The 24,048-nt window shown below is 43.2% G+C and overlaps 4 protein-coding genes across 11 annotated transcripts in view; 2 read left to right on the forward strand and 2 right to left on the reverse strand.

The window, feature by feature from the left end:
- The window catches only part of scn8ab (sodium channel, voltage gated, type VIII, alpha subunit b), a 53,086-nt gene extending 40,731 nt beyond the window's left edge, over positions 1-12,355 (reverse strand). For 3 of the 5 annotated variants that reach the window (XM_086199152.1, XM_086199148.1, XM_086199151.1), the window contains exons 1-2: positions 9,603-9,735; positions 6,085-6,422 (exon numbers count right to left, since the gene is read on the reverse strand). In XM_086199152.1, the coding sequence (XP_086055278.1) occupies positions 6,085-6,366 (282 nt within the window). In that variant the 5' untranslated portion in view covers positions 6,367-6,422; positions 9,603-9,735. Of the gene's footprint in view, positions 1-6,084; positions 6,423-7,722; positions 8,088-9,602; positions 9,736-11,600; positions 11,737-11,823; positions 11,902-12,338 lie in introns of those variants that run through there. The other 2 variants (XM_086199150.1, XM_086199149.1) reach the window with 2 other exon arrangements.
- Positions 12,356-13,597: 1,242 nt separating this feature from the next.
- On the forward strand, positions 13,598-15,649 carry tmt1a.1 (thiol methyltransferase 1A, tandem duplicate 1). 2 transcript variants are annotated; one of them, XM_086199164.1, is made up of 3 exons: positions 13,598-14,137; positions 14,413-14,681; positions 15,415-15,649. In XM_086199164.1, the coding sequence occupies exons 1-2, from the start codon at positions 13,643-13,645 to the stop codon at positions 14,647-14,649; spliced, it is 732 nt and encodes a 243-aa protein (XP_086055290.1). In that variant the 5' UTR covers positions 13,598-13,642; the 3' UTR covers positions 14,650-14,681; positions 15,415-15,649. The 2 variants fall into 2 exon arrangements, with proteins under 2 accessions (XP_086055290.1, XP_086055289.1); XM_086199163.1 differs by having other exon boundaries at positions 14,413-15,644.
- Positions 15,650-16,038: 389 nt separating this feature from the next.
- Positions 16,039-19,012, forward strand: LOC147267951 (thiol S-methyltransferase TMT1B-like). The gene is made up of 2 exons (XM_086199162.1): positions 16,039-16,721; positions 17,339-19,012. The coding sequence occupies exons 1-2, from the start codon at positions 16,224-16,226 to the stop codon at positions 17,576-17,578; spliced, it is 738 nt and encodes a 245-aa protein (XP_086055288.1). The 5' UTR covers positions 16,039-16,223; the 3' UTR covers positions 17,579-19,012.
- On the reverse strand, positions 17,941-23,967 carry atf1 (activating transcription factor 1). Of its 3 annotated transcripts, XM_086199159.1 has the most exons (8): positions 23,814-23,961; positions 22,916-23,019; positions 21,879-22,001; positions 21,678-21,769; positions 21,447-21,580; positions 21,021-21,203; positions 20,411-20,561; positions 17,941-19,951 (listed from the first exon to the last, which is right to left on the reverse strand). In XM_086199159.1, the coding sequence occupies exons 1-8, from the start codon at positions 23,818-23,820 to the stop codon at positions 19,807-19,809; spliced, it is 939 nt and encodes a 312-aa protein (XP_086055285.1). In that variant the 5' UTR covers positions 23,821-23,961; the 3' UTR covers positions 17,941-19,806. The 3 variants fall into 3 exon arrangements, with proteins under 3 accessions (XP_086055285.1, XP_086055287.1, XP_086055286.1); XM_086199161.1 differs by lacking the exon at positions 22,916-23,019 and having other exon boundaries at positions 23,814-23,967; XM_086199160.1 differs by lacking the exons at positions 22,916-23,019; positions 23,814-23,961 and adding an exon at positions 23,719-23,799.
- Positions 23,968-24,048: the final 81 nt, after the last annotated feature.

The raw sequence follows: 24,048 nt of genomic DNA on the forward strand, positions 1-24,048 counted from the left end.
GCATACGCAAGAATTAGGAGGCAGGAGGCAAGGACAATGTGTATGTCGGAGGATGTGTGTGTCTGTGTGTGTGTGTGTGTGTGTGTGTGTGTGTGTGTGTGTGTGTGTGTGTGTGTGTGTGTGTGTGTGTGCGGCTGTGTGTGTGAGGAGGAACAGTGAAACAAGGGTGTGTAGGAGGACTTGCAGTGGTATGGTATAGCACTAAGAAAAGCTGGAGAGAGAGGGGGGGGGGGATGAGGGGGTGGAGGAGGAGTGATGCAGAACCGAAAGCCATAGAGCTGCAGATGGGAGAGAGCCAAACCTGAAATGGATGGGTAGACGGAGGGAGGAGGAGGAAGAAGAGGAGGAGGTTTCTCATGCAGCAGCAAGAGAAAGTGAGATGGTGGGGGGGGGGGGGGGGTCAGAGAAAGAGGAAGAGGGCTGACTTAGATCTAAGTATGGAAAGCAATTGACTAAATCAGGAGGAAGACGCGTTGTGCTTCTCTACATCATCCCAGCACCTCAGTCAGTGAAATTGTGTCTCTTATTTTCCATTCTAATCAGTAAACCAATCAGTAGATGGCAATAAATCTGATAACTCAATTAATCAATAACTCAACATGTAATCATCAACCATTTCAATGAGTAAGTAATTTATGATGAAAAAGACAAAGAGCGATGCTTCTAAACTGTGTGCATTTATGAAATTGAAAACTGGCTTGTGCACTGATAGTTGCACGAGCCGCCATCGAGGTGGCGCCTGAACGGTGAGGGCTAATAATGCGTTTCATACACAATTCATGGCAGGATTCAGGATTTTTTGTTTTTTTTAGATGAAGCACTGACAACAGTCTCATTCGCCAGAGTTAAATTGAAACAAGTATCAAAGGATTTGTTTGTTTTGGGTTTTTTTTCAGAATTTGAAAAGCAGATTTTGGAAAGCAGCAGAATGAGCTGGCCAGCAGCCTGCTCTGGAGCAAGCAGCTGACGGTGTATTTTGATTCAATTTACAAAGCAGCAAACTTCCACGTTATGATGCTTTGAATGCTCTGACTGATGCTTTTGATGATAACACTTTCCCAGCAAATTACCCCCCCCCCCCAAAAAAAGTCATACCACTTCTTTACCTGTGGCGCAAAACCCCCGTTTCTACCTCCTTCCCCACCCTCCCTCTCTCTTTATAGCAAAGCAGCTAGCAGTGGAAGCACCCCCCTCCCCCCGCATCCCTTCCTCACTCAGCCCAGTACAGGAGGATGCTGTGTCATCAGAGACTGAGGACTCAGACAGAGCACTAAAGCTTGGCCCTCACTCTAATTTACTACACCCTGAAAAAAAGAACGACAGAGAAGAGGTGGCAGAAGGCAGGGAGAGAGAGATAGAGAGAGACAGAGAGCAAAAGAGAGCGAGATAGGGATATAATATCATGATCTGAGTCGTGTTACATGACGTGACCCACAAGATACTGTTCCTTTTGTCATGTGCTCCCCTGCTGCTGCTCTGCAGAAGCTGACAGAGCCGATCTAACGCAGTTGTTACAGCACAACAGGAAGAGAATCACAAAACTGCGAAGCTTTACATACTGTACAGTAAATGAGCGATTAATCATCTTCCACACAGGAAGTCAAGAGTGTGCACATGAACAGTACCACACCAAACGCTAATATGCCCTCCAGCAGCCCGTCCAGCCTTCACCTAATCACATCAGACATCTGAAAAGCCCAGGCAGTCTTCTACCCATCACCGGGGAAAACAAGAACTGCAACGCTGCATTTCTCCAGCTCACCACTGCTGCCTACCCCCCCCCCCCCACCTCTTTTTGATGCACGAGTGCTGTGATCAGGTTTCCTGCAGCTGACGGTTACACACACACACACAAGCACGCACGCACACACTCTTAGATACACAGCGTGATGGTATGCGATAGGACAACTGTCGGTCGAGTAAAGGAGATGAGCAACCTGGAACGGTAAGGATGCAAACAGTAGAAGAAGAGGACTAACTATGATGATGACGCCAGGCACTCCCTCCAGTGACGTGATGAAGGACAGATGCATTAGTGGATTAGGAAAATGATGGATATGAATGATAGTAAGATGGAGAGAGGCGGAGAGGTCTTAGCCTGTGACTCTTACTGAACTTGCTGACACGCTACATATATGGGTATGATGAAGTTAGCAGAATGAGGAACCCCTGTCATGTTGCACATGTATGGGGTGACTAAGCTAAAGCTTTTAGAAAAGCAATGTAGCATCACAATCTCTATTCCCTTTTGAAAGGCACCTTAGCTACCACCACACCAGAGGAGCCGCTCGAATTAAAACAGATTTGATCAGATTTATCTCTGTGCTGCAACCTGTACCTGCTGAGGTCGTGAAATCCTTCATCTTAAACTATTACCATTATCATTTTGGCAAAAAGTAATTAAACTGTTTTTTTTTTTATCACCCTAGAATGGAACACTCATCATATAGGGATGGTGGATCTCTTAAATGAATTATTCATTCAGATTGTATAGTTAATGGTATATGCACTAATCTATACAACTCTGGCCACTGGCACATGCAGTGGCTCATTAAGGTCAAAAACGTTTGGTGAGCCTTTTTGTTACGTGAAAAATCTTCTGTTCTCTGGGGTTAAAATCTATAATATGGATGTCATCCTATTTCAAAATTCCAGCAAAAGAAAATTTGAAAAAAAAATCCATTCAAAAATGTTAATTTTCCATCAATAACTGATTATTTTGTATGTTTATGCCATTATTTCAAATCAATAAGATACAGTATCAAACCTCAAAAAATCAATCTCAGATAGTCAGCATTTTTCCAAGAAGGACCCTTTTCATCAGTTAGCTAATGCAATACAGGCTTTAAATCCTTAAAGCAATACTTCAACCAAAAAGAGTATCTAGTGTTTGAAGTATATAAGTGTCTTGAACTCTGAAACTACCCAAAACCATTCATTTACAAAATCTCAAATCCATTGTCAGTTATACGCCACACCTTCTTGATCCAACCACATGCTCAATAATCCAGAAACACTTGGATTAGAGCTCAAAACAGACCAACCTTAACCCTTAAAGGTTCGACACTACCATGAATGAGCGTGCATGAGAACAAGCGAGTTACTTCAACTGAATCTGCCAGGAGGTCACAGTCTGTGCTATCGTGTAGGACCAACAAACCAGGAGAGTTATAGTTAGTTTGTTTTTAGTTTGTGGTTTACCAAGCATACAGCTACATAAGGAAGACAATGAAATCTGATGTGAATAAAGGCCAGGAAATATAGCTAGTGGAATAGGGCCGTGTAGAAAGGTCTACGCTGGTCCAACCAAACACTGAGCTGGACATCGTGCAGCACTTGATTAAGCGGCCACTCCCAAATGGAACAAGACTGAGTGGCAGTGATGCAGCTCGACAGTTAGCTGGTTAGCCAGCAAAGCAACACACAATAAGAAGAAGAGGCAGAGAGGTTTATGTCTTTTGTCGCCTCTCATCGCAGATGCACCCATGTAACTGCTAGTTTTCTCTGGGGCCTTTAACATACGGGACGAGGACCTCAACGTGAGAACCCGATTGTCCAAGTCAATCCAGTCGCACATTGAACGGACATGACCCTGCCAGAGAACACACAGGTCGTTGCCCAGAGAACTAACGGCAAGTGAGTGGGACACTTCTCTTACCAATATTTTGAGATGAACTCCGCCATGTCCCACATTATCTAACGGATAAAAATGGGAGGCTTCTAGAAAGAAGAAGCCTAAATTAAAATTTGATCACCATGTCAGACAGACACCGGCAGATCTGTTAGTCGGTTTATAAACAGACATATTTTGGCATTCAATTGCAACCACGAATCTAAGCAAAATCAAACCAGGTTAAAAGGTTTCACACCGGATGGACAAAACTTGAGAAAAGGCCTAACCCTGCTGTACTGGGTGGCAGGGTGCTCCTGTTGTCTCACCTAGATGACCTTTCTTCTTTTCTTCTGTACCGACTACGCTGTTGGTTTGTGAAGGGTTTATCCTATTTTTCAGATCAACATTTGCGCAGTGTGTTCAAAAACTTCCAGAGTAAAGTATGAAACGTTCATTCGGAAACTTTTTTTTTTTTACGGAGGTAGCTGGTTAAACATCAACTCCAGCAAAGTGGAGTGAGCAAACCCAAAGAAAGGAGGGCAACATAAATGCCACAGATTAAAGTAAGGGGAGTTAGAGAGGTATGTGATGGGCAATACCCAAAGCCGAAAAGGATAATAAGACATGAATGCAACTCTTCCTCTGGCAACCACTGAACTGAGGCCATGGATCAATAGATCACAAAAGGCCCATACGCTTGATGGTTCCATCCGCCGAGTGAACCAGCTGAGCTTGCCAGTCCTGCTGACTGGGCTACTTGCTGGTGTACAGGCTGCAGATTCTCTTCCACATTATCACTGCCACCACACAGGAGACTGACTACAAATGAAGGTAGTACCACTTGCACCTCACCACTTCCTGTCCTATCCTACCATCCTCCAGTGATGGTAGACCATGTGGTGTGTCGGTGGGAAATCACACCATGATCTCGGGTAACAATAAGACTGAGACGGAAGGGATGCGACCTTCAACAATGAATGTTATATAGCAAAGGATCTAAAAGGTTCAAAGGAGGGTGGGGATATAGGGAACATGGGATACTGTGAATAAAAACACTTTGGCATTCCCATTTTTACAGATGTAAATAAATGCTATACTTTCAGACCATTCCCTGAAGAGAGGGCTCGTAATCTTAAAATGTGTTTAATCACGAGAACTTCCATAAGATATATTAATGGCGTCTTCGTGCTTCATTATGTTTGATGGGTAGAAGGCAACGCACACCACTGGCTTTGTCTCTTTGTGCTGCATGGAATCAATGTCCCCTCTATGCATTTAAGTAATACTTCACCTGAGAAGTGTATTTTTAATTAATCATAAATAGGTATCTTGAGCTCACTAGGACAGTTTTTTCATCTCTGAATCACTTCTTTGTGAATGCAGAGAGAGCCAACCATTTAGCTTGAAGCTAAGGGTGACTGACGGCTAGCAACAGCTCTAGCAACAAAGCAAAGGCCCAAAAATTGCCATTTCAAGTGCTTGCTGATTACTGTGTGGTCAACTGGATCAAGAATACATGGATTACACTGGATGATGCAATTAAAGGTTCGTAAAGAGACATATTTGGAAAGTCTTTGTTTGAATGGGTGCTATCAGCTTCAAGCTAAATATACAGGGCTGTTTTTTTCTGCAATCTGGGGTCACGAAGGGATGAAAAAATCTTGGTTAGTCCAAGACACCTAATAGTGTGTACTTGAAATGCAAAATAACCCTTTTTGGATGAGGCATTATGATATTGATAATCCATCCATTTTCTTCCACTTATCCGGTTAAGGGTCGTGGGGGGGGGGGGGGGGGGGCTGGAGTCTATCCCAGCAGCTTTCGGGCGAGAGGCAGGGTTCACCCTGGACAGGTCACCAGTCCATCTCAGGACCAACACATATAGACAGACAACCATTCACACTCACAGTCACACCTACGGTCAATTTAGAGTATCAATCAGCCTCGTCCCCTCTTGATGTCTTTGGACTGTGGAAGGAAGCTGGAGTACCAGAGAGAACCCACACAGGAACAGGGAGAACATGGAGACTCCACACAGAAAGATCCCGAGCTGGGACTTGAACCCAGAACCTTCTTGCTGCGAGGTGACAGTGCTGACCACTGCACCACCGTGCCATCAACATTGATAACATATTGCATAAATGTATATGGGAACTATACTGTTATATTCCACTTTAATTGTACAGGGGTCTCCTCTATGTGCACATTAAGACTGTGCCCCTGCATCCTGGTGAATACAAGCACTGAAACACTGTTAAATACCTCAAGGTCATCTTTGCTACTTTGATATCCATGTCCCTGATGTGTAAAATAAGATTTATAACAGTGAATTTTATAAAAGACTGTCAAACTATCATCAAACAACAATCCATATATATTCTCAGTAACATTTAGCAAGTCGCCTTCATTTGAGTGTACATTGAGGGAAGTACTGAAGTACTTCAGGGTGGTGAAGTAGTGTGACAACTAACTTTCTGGTTCAGATAGTATGGGTCCAAATCCTCTAGCGGTGTGGCCGCCATTCCATCAGGAATATCGCCATAGATGAAGGGCAGGCTCTTCCCAGCCTCCAGGTCACTGTTGGGTTTGGGCTCATTGTCGTCAGATGTGTCGCGGTGACTACTGTCCGATCTGGGCTTCGGTGGTTTCTTGTTCTTCTCTTCTTTGATGCGCTTTTCAATGTTAGCAAGTGACTCCGGGGTAAACTTCTTGAAGCTGTCAGGTCCTGGGGGTGCAAGAAGGGGTGCGGCCATGTTTTCATCCTGCAGCTATTTCCTCTTTATTTGTTTTCCATACCAGACATCCAGCTCTGAGAGAAAGAGGGCGACACAGAGTGGAAAAAGAAGAGGGAAAGTGAGCTGAAAGGTTTGACTAAAAAGCAATGTATCAATGACACTGACTGTGCAGATTAAGAAAATGAAACTGAAAAACTTTAAAGCAGAAAGAAGAATGAAAACCAACTGCGTCTTGCTTTCAGTGTCAGTTTTGCTCACAAAATAAAATTTACTAGTTCTGCCACAGAAAGCAAACAAAGCAAAACAGAGCTGGAAAAGTGCAAACATTTGGAACGTGGAGCAGTGGACACTATTTTTGCTCTCTTCATCAACCTTAATGACCACAGCACTGAGCCTTACATCACTAAAAAGCTGAACTCGTACACCTGGCAGCACAAAGTGTCAGATCCCTCTTTTCGCTGACCTTTATAATCCCAAAAGCAAAAAGACTGTAACATTTTATGTCCTTATATTTAAAAAAAAAACATTTTTTAAACCTATTTCTCTACGTAATTTCCTGCATCAACCTTCTAAGGTGGCCTACAGTACTCGGAACTCAGTAATAATGATAAATAACATCATACATCCCCCAATGCATAGACGGCCCCATCTATGCAGCTTACCGCTAATGGTTTTGGTTTTCAGCGTCTCAATCTATAATTTACACAGCTCTCACTGATTATGGAAATAAAACCATCATATCTCTTTTATACCAAATGAGCTGAACAGTCTCATACCAAGCAAGCAAAAGGAGATCCGTACGTCTGAGTTCAATGAGTCGTTGATATCATTAAGTGTTTGACGAACACGTATGATGACCTTGCACATACGGATCACTACTGTAAAACTGTTCAATTCTTGCATCATTATTCATTAAGGCAGACTGAGATGAACGAGTCTGACTGGAATCTGAGGAAAAGATGAGGATCAGTTCACACATTCATGAAATTATACTAAGATAACATAAACACATACTTCCGTGTGTGGCCAGTTATGTATCCCACCAGTACGGCTATGTAACACGGGCCGTGTTTGTCAACACACAGCACATAAATGGCAAATTTACGTCAGATTAAATCACGTTAACACACAAAAAACTAACATGTGCCAAAAGATGGCCCAGGAAATATTGCTGGACTTAATGGAAATGAATCCAGCTCTGAGACTCTGACTCATTCTTAAAGGTTGTCTGTGCTGCATCTCTGGGATGAGCCATGTGATACACCCAGTCAAGTTCACGACTATGGAACATTAGACAGTGTGAGTGTGTGTGTGTGTGTGTGTGTGTGTGTGTGTGTGTGTGTGTGTGTGTGTGTGTGGCATTACAATACAGACCTTACAATGAAGTCCACAGAGAAGAAAAATCCAACAATTCAGTATTTCCCATTAAAAACCATCCAGAAAAGAGATGAACTCCAAATCAAGTAACCTAACCTCGACACAACCTCTAAGTCTCCTTCCACCAACTGGTCTACCTTCAAGGTGATTCAAAGGAGGACGCAATCGCATGGTAACAGTCGAAATGGGCTCAAATCTAACCTAAACATCACTAACTCTTTAACTGATAATCGGTATTAAACACCCTCTTAATACGAGTCACAAGAGTCCGGAAAGAAAAAAATACACGTCGGACAAACTCCGACAATCTCATTTACATCCCAGTGAAAAAATAAGCTCGTCTCTGTCCCGTTCAGCAGCAGCAGCGTTTATCGAGCCGGTTCTGCTGCGTTCTCCGTGCGCATGAAAAGACATCCAGACACGCCGCGGCCTCCTCTCCCTCTTTCTCTCTCTCTCTCTCTCTCTCTCTGCTGATGATCCGACATCTGATGAAGTTAATCGGACACAGTACTGAAGAGGAGAAGGAGGAGGAGGAGGAGGAGGAGGCGTACAAGGCACATGGGTCAGAGTCACATGGGCCCGGCAGATAACTTACAGGGAGATGTCTTAATGTTGTCTAATGTAAAGGTGTCATCTCATCCAAATCCACGGCAGCATCCGAGGAAAGGTGAGCCTGTAACGGGCTCCGGTCCAGCGCCACTGATAAGAGAAACTTGGCTGCCAGATATGATAAATAGGCCTCAAATAACCCCTCGAATCGGCTGGGAGAAATGTCGGAATATTCCAGATCACTCAGTTGTTTTCTCATCTCGAAACATCTTTCGTTACCGTTTCATTAATTCAATGGATGAGAATGTTTTCATCTAAATATAAAGTCCAGTGTTTTAGAATAGAGGCGCGCCGTTGTCCCGGAGCCTACAGCCAAAGTCTGAAATACTGCAGTGTGCTTTATTGCTGCTATAGGCTCCGTCTAACTAACTTTAGAGAAGGTCAGCTCAATGCTCCAGTCTTTTTCTGACAATTCGGAGCAGCTATGCTCTGTTACATCAGCACAAGGCAATGAATCGCCTCAAATATTTATGTCGGTCTGTAATATGTATTTATGTTTATATAAATGTGCAAAGTTCAATTCGATGCGTCCTCCAGGATACAGGCTACCACACCCGTATGGAGCTCGCGAGCGGCGGCGGTGCCGTGACTCCGTCTCATGCAGCAACATGGAGGTGTTGTATGAATGTGTGGGAAAAGACCAGAAAAGGGTGCCGCGGCCCCTTTGAGGACTGCCAAACTAAAGACGCACCTACCCCTCCAAAGAGACTGCAAGTGAGGGGAGGGGGGGAGGGGGGGGGTGCTCAGAGGTGGAAAGGGGTGTGTGTGTGTGTGTGTGTGTGGAGGGGGGGGGGTGCACACGCAAAACTATCATATATAAAATAATGACAGTTCTAACAGTCCTGCTGAAATTGCGCAGGTTAGTTATCGTCGCCACTCACAGAAGTTTGACGTGATCTCACTTGTATTCCCAGATGCGCATGCAGGCTACACGTCTCACATTCTGACACACTGAAATCTCTTTCCCAGCAGCGGCAGGCCAACACCCCAAATGACATGCTGTCTCCCCCCTTTTTTTTTTACACCCCCCCTGCCACCCCCCCAGCACGTCACATCAAACATCCGTCTTTCTAGCCCACTTCTACACGACAGCCTACCTCGTAGACATGTATGAGCATGTTCTGGCAAGCAGCCCTCCACAGACGGGAAAAGATGCTGAGAGAGGGACCGCTCTGCGGCACTAGGATGCAGTCAGTCGACAAAGTAGGGCTGCGATCCCTCCGACGGCAGAAATACCAGACAAAGCAGAAAACAAATCATCCACTTACTTTTCCTCGCATTAACAGGAGTCCAGACAGCTGTCACTGTGTTGCAGATGTAGAAAAGAGTCTGGAGTAACTGCGGCTGTCGCCATATTGTTGCTGCTATCTACCTTCCCAGTGCGTGCGGCTACCCTGCATAATTGATGACTCTCAGCAAATTGTTAGGGAGTGTCGGTAAATGCATTTAGTTTCAATAACGGACAAGAGACCGCAGCATCGCAAGCAAAAAGGGAAACAACACTGATATAAAAAAAAAAAAAGTCAGATATTATTGGCGACATTATTCCTCCCCCGTGAAGGTGTTGTTTTGTAGAGTTGGCAACAGGAATTTCAAGGCACAATGTAAGTCGCCTCAAAGTATACAAATTATGGATTAACAGGAAATCTGAACCACTTCACATCTAAAAATAACGAAGTTAAATTTCATAGTTCATTTGTTAACAGGGACGAACACAGAAACCACCGACGCAAAAGCATCACTTGCTGTGCACTGATATCTTTTAGATGACATCATTATCATCAACGAAAGTTACGTGTTTCGCTTTCAAGATGCAAAAATATACACATTATAAACAAATGTGAGGCCAATGTGTACATCAAATTGCATAACTTATTCTTGAGTTAAAAAAAGAAAATGAGTCGGGTCAGTTATGATCGAGGTATATTAATAAAGATGAAACTGCTTGACAGGTCACCCTTAAACCAAGGCTGCTCAAAGTGAGGTCCGTGGATCAAAAGTGGCCAGACATAAAGTTTGATTTGTCCCACAAGATATAAAAAATACAGATGACGGACAAATTAAAAAAAAAAAAAAATTAAAAGTATATTTATAGTTAATCTGTGTTTATGTTATATTTTTGTGCAATAAAACTGCGGTTGAATATAGGATCCCTAATTCTTTATGATTTGATTTTTGCAGGACATTCGTTTGATATTGCAGTTAGTCGTGCAGTAGGTGGCAGGGATAAAGGATTCTTTTCTGTTTACCCATATGTATACACATGAATGGATTTATTTGAAAATCTTTAAAAACGCTTGAATCATATTTCATTAAGGCAACTTGGGATCTTGGTACATCTTTGCACATTTGCGACCCACCATCAGTTTCAGTTTTGGCCCTTTGATTTGGTTTGGTGCATCAAAATTCCACACATTGCTAGTGTCAGTTTCTACCTTCAGAGTGTTGGCTTACATGGAAGCGTTGAGTTTGTTGCTTAATAACTGTTAATTCTCTCCTGAAGAGACATCGACCTGCAGTTTCTTGGTGAGACATCGTTAGGTTCTCAACATTTTTCCGATTCAGGCAGTTCACTCCAGGATGGTTTGTTCAAAACAACACAAGTTAGGGTTCCTTAATGTTCTCTGAAGCATCAGATATCATCTTTGTTCATGTTTAAGAGTAAAATGTGCACAGACTTTAGTCACTGAAGGAAAACCCCTTTCACAGTGACCCCCGTCAGCAGTCGTCACCCTTCAAAATACAGGTTTGCAAGATTTTGTCAAGGAAGTGTTTTTTGAATTTAATCCAACAATGTCTCTATCTGGTGGACCTGTGAAGAACTACATGTATTTTCCTACCTTAATCCACGATTCTCTTCTTCATGTTTTACATCCGAGAGCATGGGAAGGGCGCCGTAATGCATTAAATCATAAAATCAACTAGAAATATTTTTACTGCAAATGGTGTGGAGACATCAGTCCTGGTGTTGTCCGGGGAAATTCTCTCTATTCCGATACATGAGAAGTCGCTCGTAGAGTCTGACTGGAGAAGCGACAACAAAGAAACAAAAAACGACAGGCGCTAATAGCAGCATTTACGCTAACTTCTTCAGGTGCTCCCATTGTTCTGATCAAATCGCCTCACTCAAGCGACACAAGTCACAGTGCAAAATAAGCTTCTACTAGATCATCAGTGATGGCACCATGACACCTCCTGTAGGCAGACATGCCAAATGCTGCCCTTTTAACCAGTGAAATATGATAACCTGCACACCGTGAACACACCTGTCATCCATCCAGGATGGACCCCCTGTGTCCAGATGCAAAGCTGCCAGATTCTGTGTCTCTAGAGGTTGACGGCCCTGGTGTGCTATTTTCCATTGCAGCAAGGAGACATGGATCAATCATGTTCAAAGATGTCCTGTGAAAGACAAGTCAACAGTGAAAATAGTCAGTTCACATAAGAATGGACCCAAAATCGGGTCTTTGCTTGCAACCTCGCACACACATCATGGAGGATCCTGCTGCCTTGACAGATGGCTGTGCAGCTCTTCCATTGCTACTCTCAGGAATCCAACACAGACAACTACATCGAAGTGACCGCTCATTACATGCAAATCCACAACCAATGTGTGGATGTATTTGCAAATGTATTACAAATAAGCCAGACATTTTCATAAAGTTTGAGATGGCTGCACCCACTGTACTGCCCCACTACTTAAAAAAGTTGAACTCCTGTACTCACTTTAGTGTCTTTACTTTACATTGAATGCTTCTTGTTAACTTTAGTTGTGCACATCACCTTCACATACATCAGTAAATCAGATACACAATGACACATCGCTTTTGTTTCTTCCAACATGCTTTTAGTGATCTGACCCCCCCCCCCCCCCCCCCCCGTTCTCAACAATACTCATTTAATGAACTCAGTTGTACATTGGTTTCTATTTGTCGACCAGTTCCCTGATGCAGAGTCACTCTTGAACTGGAACTCAACCAAAAATCAACTATTGTTTGAGTTACCGGTGTGGAGGCTTGAAGCTGGGCGGTGCAGGGGGGGCCGTCAGGAGCCCCTAAATGCAGGAAACGGCTGACTGGACCGAACTACGTTCTGTCACGTCATGGGGATTGTTTTGGTTTCAAATTCAGCATTTAGTCCATTCTTTAGATTATATTCGTTTGTTTGGGGATGTTTAGGGTTTTTTGGTTCATATTTTGTTTAACTGTTAAGACTAATTGCCTTCTTTTTTCATTTATAATTTCGTTAGTAGTGTCTTTTTGTCCTATTTAGTGTAATAATAGTGGGCTCAGCCACTGTTTCGCCTCCTATTTGGTCAGTTATTCTCTTCAGTTTATTCACCTAAAACCTCAAATGAGATCTGTTAATTTGACCTCTTTAAATCTTCAACAAAGCCAGTTGCTAGCTTGATTCGTTACATAGCTCCATGAAACATTTTGTGAGAAATTAAGAAAAATGTCTTGCAATATTTAAGTAGGAGGGAATCCTGGATCTGCACCAAATTAAATGGGTTCTTCCTCGGCCAAACCTCTACCCCACCGCAAAAACGGAGAGAAAGTCAGGCATTTGGACATTTGTCAGAACATTTTCTTTGAGTACCTTTGATTCGCAATCGAGTACTCTTGGTCTGCAGGATATGGAATTGTATTGTTATCCTTATGAAGTACGACAACGGTGGTTGCGTGACTGCCATGTGTACGTGTCAATGTGACCTTGAACTTCAACTTTTTTTTTTGTCATCAAATTCCTTTCAAGTCATACTCCAGTCCCAGTGGAACTTTAAGCCAAAATTTAGGAAATTCCTGATGGAGATGACACGGACATCACGTGCACGCAAGGTGACGGTTCATCCTGGAGTCCCAGTGGCTGTTTAAGCTAAATTTGACCCCCCCCCCCCCAAAGCATTCTTGAGATATTGTGCATTTGTATGGATAGATGGAAATGCCACCTGCTAGCTGCTTATGAGTTGGCCTGTTAGCCTCCAGTGAAAATCAACGTGAAGCAGGAGTTTCACAGGAGTTTGTGGAAAAGAGGCATAAAGCCTCCATTCATGATATAAACTGACTGTATAATAAAAGGGATGAAGGACTCTCTGACCAAGGAGCTCTTTCGATTTGCCCTGTTGTATGGGAAGCAGAGTAAATTAAGCACCTGTGTACTAGTTGCTGTTTCTCTGAATCAGGTTTATACGTTTTATTTTGAAATTTCAATCGGATGTCTCGTTATATTTTTAATATAACTTGAGGTATTGACGACAGGGACAGCCCTGTAACCACGGCAGCTAACAGGAAGGACAAAGTCCAGAAAAATGGCGCTTCTGATGACATGTTGTACGTTTCTTGTAAATGTCTTGTGCCTGCCCCTTCATCTGATCCATGCTGTCGGTCTGTACACGATTTATAAGCGCGTCCTCCCGTTATGTCTACAGCGGATATCTAGATCTTACAATAAGAAAATGCACGATAGAAAGAAGGAGCTGTTTCGGACTCTCCCAGAGTTCAACAAGCGGGATGGCCAGCTGACCATACTGGAGATCGGCTGTGGGACCGGTACCAACTTCCAGTTTTATCCACCCGGCTGCAAGGTGATCTGCACCGATAAGAACCCGCATTTTAAGAAATATCTGCAGAAAAGCATGGACGACAACGACCAACTCTCCTACGAGAAATTCGTGGTGTCATCGGGGGAGGACATGAAGGTGATAGATGACGGATCGGTGGACGTTGTCGTCTGCACCCTGGTGCTCTGCTCTGTGAACAACATCCCGCAAACTCTGCGAGAGGCGCAACGCATGCTGAGGCCAGTAAGTCGGCTTAACTACCGTAATACTTTATGAAACTGCTGATATTCATGAGAATCATGTTTGGAGCCGAGACACTCCACCATGGATCATGGATGCTTATTACACTTATGATGAATTAGTGGTGTCTTTAGGAAATAGATTCTCACGACTGTACAGCCAGCATGCATGTGACTGACGCTGTATGATAAAAGCTTGTAAACCTAGAAAAACTAACAGCTGGAATGGCTAAATATGCAATTCACATACGATACACCAATCAAATATTTACTTTGCAGGGTGGAGCGTTCTTCTTTTTAGAACATGTTGTTGCCTCTGAGCCTTCCTCCTGGACCTACTTCTTCCAGCATGTCATACAGCCTGCATGGTACTACTTTGGGGATGGATGTGAGGTTACCCGGGCAACGTGGAAGCATCTGGAGGAGGCAGGATTCTCTGACCTCAAACTGAGACACATCACAGCACCGTTCTTCTTCTTAATCAAACCACATATTATCGGCTACGCTGTAAAGTAAAGGAGCAGCTTCATTAGCAGTCACACGACCAGGTAATGAAGGCGCCATGCACTAAAACAACTGTTAAACACTTTAATTTAGCTTTATAAACACTACAGCCACTTTATACATTTAATCAAATATATCTGGTCATTTCAATTATTGACAGTCAAATACAATGTAGCATTCCATCCAAATCATGAAAAGGAAATTCCAGTATTTTTTTTAAAGCGTGCATCGATCCCGTTTTTCTTCTCAGTTCTGATCTGATTCAGATACATTTACCGCAGATTCCTTGGCATTACGGTACGACACACGACAAGTAAACTACACAGCACTCATTCAAGAGAACAAAAATAAATTCTTAAAGTTCAAATGTATATCAGAGGAATTTAGTGAATCGGTAATGTCTCATGTTGGTTTTTTTTTTGGGCCAAGCTAAGTAGGGAATAGTTTTTGTATATACTGTATGTAATTCTTCCAATACTGAGGAAGAACACTTTGACCAGCACTTGTAATACAGCTGCAGTGTAAATCATCACTGTTGAAATCTGTCCGCTTTCCTCTGCAACTGACAGGCTTCGATTGTTCATCTCTGACATCCTTGGTCAGATCCGCCCTCTGTGCAGGTGTTGTAGGTGGCCGTGTTTCAGCAAACTACACTGTCACGAATCATTTACCCACCTGATACATAGAGATAGCATTAAAAATAATTACTGCTTAAATCGTGGAAGAATATTTAGTTGACTTTGATGTGAATGAAGTTTTTCGGTCTATGTTTCTTAGGCTGGAGCCGAGTGACAAGAAAGAAACAGCCAAAGTAGAATATCTTGATGTCCTTTTGATCTTCTCTCCTTTCCTCCCAGCCAAGCTTGCCATTTGAGATGTTCAAAATCTGTATTTTTACTGAGGTTGTGTGATAATAAAAGATTAACCATCCACGGGCCCTCTCTTACGAATCAAGGTGAGACACTTGAGAGACTTGTTGATTTGATGGTGTAGTTCAATGGTTCCCAAACTTTCTTAAATCCTGTACCCCTGAAGCCTTCAGCCTCCTGCTGTGAAACCCTCCGACCCACAGATGGCGCTAGCACAAACAGTGGGTAGGCTATTACTTTAACACTAGCTATGAGCAGGTAGTTTCAACAGTCGGGACTCGTCACAGGACCAGCCCTGTCCACGGACAGTCTCTGCTGCCCCCCAGAGTGTTGGACAACTTCACTTCATCCATTTAGCCACATCAAAGCAAGCTGGTCACTTATGATGTACAGTACCACACTGCCTCTCTGAACCAGGGTGAGCTAAACACAAGTCCACACAAAGACACGCCCACTACCCCACTCTCCCCTCTGATTGGCTAATAGCTTGTTACTTCCATCGGGTTGAGAGCCAATCAGGAAAAGAAGGGTGGGCACATACCTCAGATTCATCATGAACGTACGGCTCTTGAAAACAGGAAAACACGGCCCTCTTTCGCCATCTTGTGGTCAAAGCGCAACATAACAGGTATTAAGGGCCTAATCTTTTGATCTTCTAAAGTCGCTTGTCTGAAAATGTCTGCAGAAAGGAAGGACAGGATATAAAGCAATTCCAATATGAAGCCTTGTCTCATGAAAGCATGCAGACTACTTTGCTTAGTGATGACGTTGCCCTTACACCTCATGGAGCTCACAGGTGTGTACGGTGTTTACAAACGGCTATTCCCATTGCTCGCCTATAATATAACGTTCTCCTACAACGACAAGATGCACCGAGTCAAGAGAGAGCTTTTCCGAAACGTTTGCCGGTACGCTAGCAGTGATGGCACTCTCCGCCTGCTTGAGATCGGCTGTGGCAGCGGGGCCAACTTCCAGTTCTACCCGCACGGCTGCACGGTGGTCTGTACCGACTCCAACCCGCACTTCGAGAGCTACCTCCAGATGAGCATGGACGCGAACAAGCACCTGACCTACGACGGGTTTCTAGTCGTCTCAGCAGAGGACATGAAGGAAGTACCGGACGAGTCTGTGGACGTAGTGGTGTGCACCCTCGTGCTCTGCTCTGTTGATGACGTGCAACGCGTGCTGCGGGAGGTCCGACGCATCCTGAGAACAGTGAGTGATGCCTTCAGGGCGTAAGGAAATATTCGATTTGTGCCTCTCCTCGCACATGGATAGCACTCGAACACTTAAATTCATCAAACGTCCCTGTGTGTGTGTCCTCTTGTCGATTGAAACAAATAATTCGAAAACAACTAATCCACATGGAACTGGATGGATGGTGGATTTTGAAGTATTCAAGTACTCTGAATACTCGAATACACGATTGAGTGACAGGAAGTAGCAGCTACTTAAAGGGCAAGTGATCATGGAAACAGGTGAGCAGAATCGGATAAAGGAGTGAGACCGAAGTGCTCTCTTATCACCTGGAGAGGAAGTGGAAGGTGGTGTGAGGAGTGATAGGATGCGTGATTTCTCTCATATAACTTGTCTTCCATGCAAGCAACTTGATTCGTGTAGTACTTTTTTTTTTTTTTTTTTTACTGTCTTTTGAATTTCTCAGCACCTTTATGCTTCCTCCACTTTACATTTACAGGTACTTGATCGATGATTCCTTCTGCAGGGTTTCTCAGTATCACCAAACTTCCGGATTATTCCTTCTTTTTACATCCATGTCTGCTACCAAACACCACGATAAGCCAGGCTGAATCATCCATGTCTCTCTCACTCAGGGCGGGGCCTTCTTCTTCCTGGAGCATGTGGTATCAGGTGGTCCTTCATCCTGGGTTTACTTCATCCAGCATGTGTTTGAGCCTTTGTGGTACTACCTCGGTGATGGTTGCAGGATCACCAGGGCAACTTGGAAAGATCTGGAGTCCGCTGGCTTCTCTGAGCTTCATCTGAGACACATCGAGGCTCCACAAGTTTCTTTAGCGATACGACCCCACATTGTGGGATATTCCATTAAATGACATGACTTGGATTTGTCCTCGCTGAACTAAAATGACGCGAGGGTAAATTGTATTACATCAAAAATATATTTTAAAATTGGAGAAAAAGCTTTGAAAACTGCATATATTGAGAGAAAATATATTTATTTACTTACAGAATCAGCAACATTACATACACTGCCCCCCCCCCCTCCCAAGATGTACACAATAAATATTACCTGGACACTGTGCTTTTATTCCCTGATTGTCAAAGTAACTTCCAAGAAACAACCAAACAACTTATATTTATTGCCATCTTTTCTATTACCCTTTATATTCCATTACACAAAACTAAGGAATGACAATTGTAACATCTCCTTATGGGGAATAAGGGGAATTGCTGGTTCACAAAAAAACAGTGAATATGTTTGTGTAGTAATAATACAGTCAAAATTATGCAGACGCTTTGAGAAGATTAAAAAATAAACTTCCAACCGCAACATTTTTAAAAACAAGAAAAAAAAACAAAACAGAAATTACAAATGGAGCCTGAAAAGATAACGAGCACATTTTTCAAACCTCTCATCGTTTAAAATGTACACAACTGTTTGGGACAATGGCCAATGTCTTTATTTCATTTGTGGATATATCCTGCTGCCATTACAAGTCACTTTGATATCAGCGTAAAAAAAACTGGAGGATGTCAACCTGAATTGAAGTGTTCCCACAAACCCCATCATGTCAGGACAGCTGAGCTGCTCCGCTGACATTCAACCCTCCATTTCTATTCTAGGGCTGTAGTCCGAGAAAATACTGGTCAACTGAAAATCTGACCGTCTCTTCAACTAATCGATTGGTCGATGGGTTCGGAGGTAATCGGCCGCCATTGCTGATGTGTGATTTTTCAAGACGTGAGAGTGCAGAAGCAGGCTCCTGCCCCTCAACAAACTACTGTAGGAGCCATCGTGAGCGTTCAGCAACAAGGCAGGTCTGGAGGAAGTGGATCAGTAACTTAGTTGTTTGCCAGGCAGCCCGATGTGACCCAGGCCGTGGAAGAGAGCAGCCTACAAGGAGGCTGAAGACTGTTCAATGTTCACATGAGAGGTGAGGATTTGCGTGCGACTGATATCACATGAACTTTTGTTCAGTGAAATATGGTGGGTGACTAGCATTTGCGCTTGAATTTACCAATTATGTATGTGGCAGACAGGCACAGGATTAAGATCTCAGACAACCTCCAGATTAGAAATAACTACATTTCCCCCGTAATACTCGACTTTTGTGATCAGGATATAAACTGTAATAAATGTGCTCAATTCCTGAAGGGGCTCATCGTCTCCAAAACAAAATAAAATGCACAACTAGGAATTGAAACACTAAATAAGGTGCACAGCTGGCATGGTGAAAAGCGGCTGCAAGGTCTGCTTCTCCTGGCCCCACCCCAAAACAATGAATTTGTCCTGAAAGGCTACAAAAGGAGACAAACCCAACTTTCTAGGAAATATATTTATTTACTATCCATCCATTCCCAGAGCCAGGAGATAGATCCCCTTCTCTTCTCTGTGTGTTCAGTAGGGAGCCGAGACCCACAGAGACCAGCTGACTGCTAGTTAGCTTAGTGCAATCAATGGTAGTGGATGGGCAGGTTAGCAGAACTCCATCTTGCCTGCTCGGCTTCCAAGACCTTCACTTCCTCTTTTGTATATTCTGGATTAAACAGATCAGGTTCAGGATCTTTAGTCTTAGCAGTCACTCTTCTGATCCTCAACTTAAGTTTTATTAGCTGAAGCTTTGAGGAGCTGTGCCAAACCACAGTGCCCGGTCAGGACAGGACAGTGTTTGATTCTCATATTCCAATGTCTAATAATTTAAAATTGTTATTTCATAGTGAATGGCAGACACAACCCAGTTCTATTAAGCAGGTGAAGATCATTTAGGAGTAAAGCGTATCTGATGACCTTTGATGGCGCTTAGCCACACAGCTCATCAACTACCACTCATTAGGTTAAGCTCTCCAGTGGTCAGCAGGTCTCTGTGGGTCTCAGCTTGAGACCCGAGATGAGAAGGGTATCGATTTTCCTTTCCTGGTCTGGAGATGATGAACAGTAGGTGTTATTTCCCCAAAATGTGGCATTCACCTTGTAGAAGAAGCCATTTTTCACTTGAAATTAAAATTTGCAGTTGACCAACCAATAAGAATCTGGTTGGTCAAGAGCATATCAACCAACCGACTAGATGACTACAGCCCTACTCTGCTCTAGTCAAACAAGTTAACCTGTTTTAACACAATAAAGGTCCTTTAATGTTTTGAGTTCCTCAATCAGGGTCTTGTTTTGGTTCTCGAGAACAGCAACACGGTTTTCCAGGCATTTTACATATTCCTTTTTCTTCCGCCGACATTCACGGGCTGCCTCTCTGAGGAGGGGGAAAAGCAGAGGTCAGACCAGCTGAGAGTTGACACCATCAGTCCAGTGCATTGCAATGACAATACTGTGTCATTACTGCAATAAACTCTCACATGATATCATAGCAGACTTATTTCCACATTGTCCTCCCTTCACTACTTATCACCCCAATGTCACAACTCTCATGACAGTACATGCAAGCACTGCAACTTGAGGTTTAGAATGTATTTGTTACTGGCCTTCCCATGGAGGCACTGTGTTCTGCTTCTCATCTCTTTTTTTTCCACATAAAAATTCTCTTGTGCATTCTTTGAAACATCTCAGTAATTTCTTTAAACACGGACAGGAAAATCAGTAAACTATCAATCTACCGAACCTTTAAGATGACACCCAGAGTAGAGAATCTGAGTCAAGCTTTGCAAGTCTGTGACAAATCATTCACAACTATCTTCCATTGATTTCCATTTACCTGTTTTTTGCGAGCCTAATTTCCCTCTTCAGCGTTGGATCGTCAGTCTTGCTCTGCGATAATCCCACAGAAGACATCACTACGGTCTGAGGCAGCGAGCTGGATGTGGGTGCTGTTCGGATCTGATAAGTTTGCACATCTCCTCCTGCGCCTGAGAGAAACCCAACAGTCAAAGGAGAACAAATCTGTGTTTCCGCCAAGATGGAGTTGTAGCAACAGAGGCTTTTGCTATCAACTACTACTTGTGCTTGCTAAGCTCGCCCTGCTGGGAGGTCTTTATGTGTCCCATCCAATCAAAATATGTTACATGTGTCTGAGATTTACACAGTGGTCCTCACACACAGAAAGGCCCGCCTCCTGGAAGGAGTAAAAAAAAAAAAAAACACTGTGTGGGGAATATTTGATTTTTTTTGTATCATGTTGGATTTTCCAAATGTATATTTCACAGATACTGAATGTGTTTCCTCACATATTCTGAAGTAGTGTGCATTACTGTGTGGTACTGGTAAAGTTTCACAACTATTTCAAGGATCCACTCACAAGCCACATTGTCATTATATAGCATGCAAACTCAAGAGGACTTTATTAGAATACTCCACACTTTGCTCACCCTGGACAACAACCTGGTTGCTCGGTACCAGTATCTGCTGGCCATCAGGGGTCTGGGCATACTGGAGAATGGTGGTGCCTTGCTGGGCTCCGCCAGAGTTGGCCATGGTGACAGCCTGCAGTCCCTGAATTCCTTCAGATCCTGGAGAAGCCAGCTGGATGGTGCCATTAGGGGCTATGGTAACTACAACAATCCCAAATGTTGGCATCAGGATTAGGCAGGTAAATCACATTCCAGCTGGATAGCTACTGTGTTCAATAAGTGTAGTCTAAAAATGAAGTTGGGAATGATGAGGATTATCGTCAAAATGTTCTTTATTGAAAATGAATTCTAAGGTTTAAGGACACATCTAAAGGAAATAACCTATTTCAAAGGTTACCTGACCCCTCTTTGAGGTCAAGGAGTACTGAAGAGAAAAGGTCATACTGTACTGGCCGCTGCTGGTCTGGTAGATTTGGGTGCTGGGTAAGGTAACACCTGTCACTGCTGTGGATGCTGGGCTGTTAGCCTTTTCCTCAATGTGTGCCACTTCCTCAGATGAAAGTTCATTTAGGATTTTTCTTCCGAATAAAAGGGGGAGAGGTCACTTGAATTAGTTTACTTAGGTCAAGACTTTTTTGTGGTTGGTGTTGGTGTGAGTGTGTTTAATCTTTTTACCTGTATGATGGCCGTCTCACCAGGATCTCTCTGGTCTTCTGTGCTGCAGCTCCACTGTCTGATGACTCCTGAGAATCTTCACTATCTGTATCCTACGCCATCAAGGTGGGAGGTGAAACATTAATGCCACTGAGTTAATGACAGAAGAAGAAACATATTGACAATCAATTTTACAGCACAAGGAAAAAAAGCTGGTCTCACCTGCGTCGTCTGAACCTGTGGGGACTGAATGACTGACGACTGCGCAGACTGGATCACACCTTGGACCTGAAACTGACCTCCTGGCAGTTGGACAACGGTTACAGAAGAACCACCCAGGGACATCTACACACACACAAACACACAAATCATGGTTCCAAATCCATAAACACAATGTATTTTTCGTAACTATTGCCATTTATCTTTTTTTTTTCAAACTGTTAAGAACTCTGACAGTTTGCAAATAGATTTTGAAAAATCTTTCCAATAAATTTACTGATTGCATGATTTGTGAGAAATGTCAATTTGAACCAATTATTTAATTATTTATAAACTACTTCTTCAATCTAGTAAATACACCTTTAAGGTTTGAAAGAACAAAATTACCAGTTAGACTGTTTCATTTTGGTGCTCCAAGTGTTTCAACCGAGCACTGCAGACATAATTTAATTCTTCCCCTTTGCAGTGTATCATCTGACATGGATACCAGTACTGATAAGAGGCAAAAAAGATTGGATGACCTGACTTGTAAATGAACCACAAAAAAAAAACCCTACTTTTTCAACATTAAATCTGAGTCTCTGTTTTTTTTTTTTAACTGTACAGATTTGCATGCATAAAAGCTGTGGACCATTCTTGTTGTACACCAGACACTTCAGGTATATGCTGCCTCCCATCATAAATTTGGATTTTAAACAAAAATATACTAAATCCTCTTCAATAACGCCTTCCTCCAGAGGCAAGCTGTGGGTTTAGTAGTGACGTCTGAATTGGTCTGATGAGGGGAGATTTGAGCCTCTTCCTGTTAAAAGTGCAGAACCTGTAGGCTCTACATTAGTCTTTACACTCTATGAACAAACCCATAGACAACACAACGTTGCTGAACAGACATCTAACAATATGTTACCGTAAACGCAAATATATCGACCCTACCAGTGCTTTCAGGCTGCAGATAAAGTGGACTCTTCTCAATATGAGGGCCGACGCGGCAATTTATTGCATCGTTTACTTTTTAATGGTGCAAGGGGTCTATGTGTTACCTGTTGGGCTATCTGTGAGAACTGAGACGTTGTGATGGTTGTGGGAACGGTCGCAGTCTGTGACTCAGTGCCATTGCTGCCCTGCTGAACTTCTTCCATAGTCACTGGGAATACATAAATCAATATTACTGACGTATAATTACGCTACGTTAGTGCACCAACTGACAGTGGCGGGATTGCCCGCCTGCAGTCTGCTGTATTAGCTTTGGCCTGTGTGCTATAATCTAACGTGATATTAGTGTATTCATATAATTTTGATCGAAAAATCGTTAACGACCACTGCGGCACCGAAGCTAAATTAAATGTTATTTCCTTACATTAGGTGTCCGTTTTGTTTGACGCCACGCTAATACCCTCACTAAAGTTCACTTCCTAGTTGGTTCATTCGCGTTAGCCATTGTAACTAACCTGGAGTTACGGAACAATACTAGGCCCGGCAGTAAATAAATGACTCTTTACTTTGGCCCATCTTCATTCAGTAGACTGAACTGAATCGTTTCTAAAAGCAATAGTTTACAGCCCCGGAGTAAAGTTTCCTCTAGTGTGACAAACGCTAAAAATTTCAGCTCTCACCAGCATGAGCACAGCTAGTTTAGAGTGCTAACGTTCAGTTTAAACGGATGTTAACCATTAAAATGAACTGTGTAGGAGCTACACAAGGACCAAGTTTCCCTACTCTGGTCACAGGATGGATGAGCTTTTGTCTCAATGAGCAAATATGTGTAACTCTGTCACTGGCACGCAAGTTAGCGCGTCAAGAGACGTCAGCGATACGAGGAGCCATTAAGCTAACTACACCTTCCCTTTTCGTGAAACGAAGGAGTTGACGAAGCAGCGGCCGCCATTACCGCCACAGCCAGAGGAGCCCCGAACTACCGCTCAGCCAGCCACGATTTACCTTTCATAGACCGCGGAACTGCTCTCGTTCACAGCGTGGACTTCGTGCAATGCGTGTATATACTTTGAAACAAGAAATACTTAGAAAAGGTACTTTGCGGTAATGGCTAACGGCTAAAAATACAAGGATGTCTGCTAAAAAAAAAAAAAAAAAAAGAAAGACCACTTTTTTTCCCCCAAAGGAAGTGGGCGGGTCTTTGTGGTAAACACGTATTACGTAATCATTTCTTTAGTGT

Source organism: Aulostomus chinensis, chromosome 3, assembly GCF_037954235.1.
Source record: "Aulostomus chinensis isolate RoL2024-O1b breed Wild chromosome 3, RoL_Achi_v1.0, whole genome shotgun sequence".
NCBI classification, from domain to species: Eukaryota; Metazoa; Chordata; class Actinopteri; order Syngnathiformes; family Aulostomidae; genus Aulostomus; species Aulostomus chinensis.

Bases quoted from the DNA above. Each gene is read 5' to 3' on its own strand.
- tmt1a.1 (XM_086199164.1), top strand. From the start codon at position 13,643: ATGGCGCTTCTGATGACATGTTGTACGTTTCTTGTAAATGTCTTGTGC. The intron at 14,138-14,412 runs GTAAGTCGGCTT...TTTACTTTGCAG, and splicing joins CGCAACGCATGCTGAGGCCA to GGTGGAGCGTTCTTCTTTTT.
- LOC147267951 (XM_086199162.1), top strand. From the start codon at position 16,224: ATGAAGCCTTGTCTCATGAAAGCATGCAGACTACTTTGCTTAGTGATG. The intron at 16,722-17,338 runs GTGAGTGATGCC...TCTCTCACTCAG, and splicing joins TCCGACGCATCCTGAGAACA to GGCGGGGCCTTCTTCTTCCT.
- atf1 (XM_086199159.1), bottom strand. The intron at 21,204-21,446 runs GTATGACCTTTT...GGATTGTTGTAG, and splicing joins GACCAGCAGCGGCCAGTACA to TTACCATAGCCCCTAATGGC. The intron at 19,952-20,410 runs GTAAATGGAAAT...CCCCCTCCTCAG, and splicing joins ATTAGGCTCGCAAAAAACAG to AGAGGCAGCCCGTGAATGTC.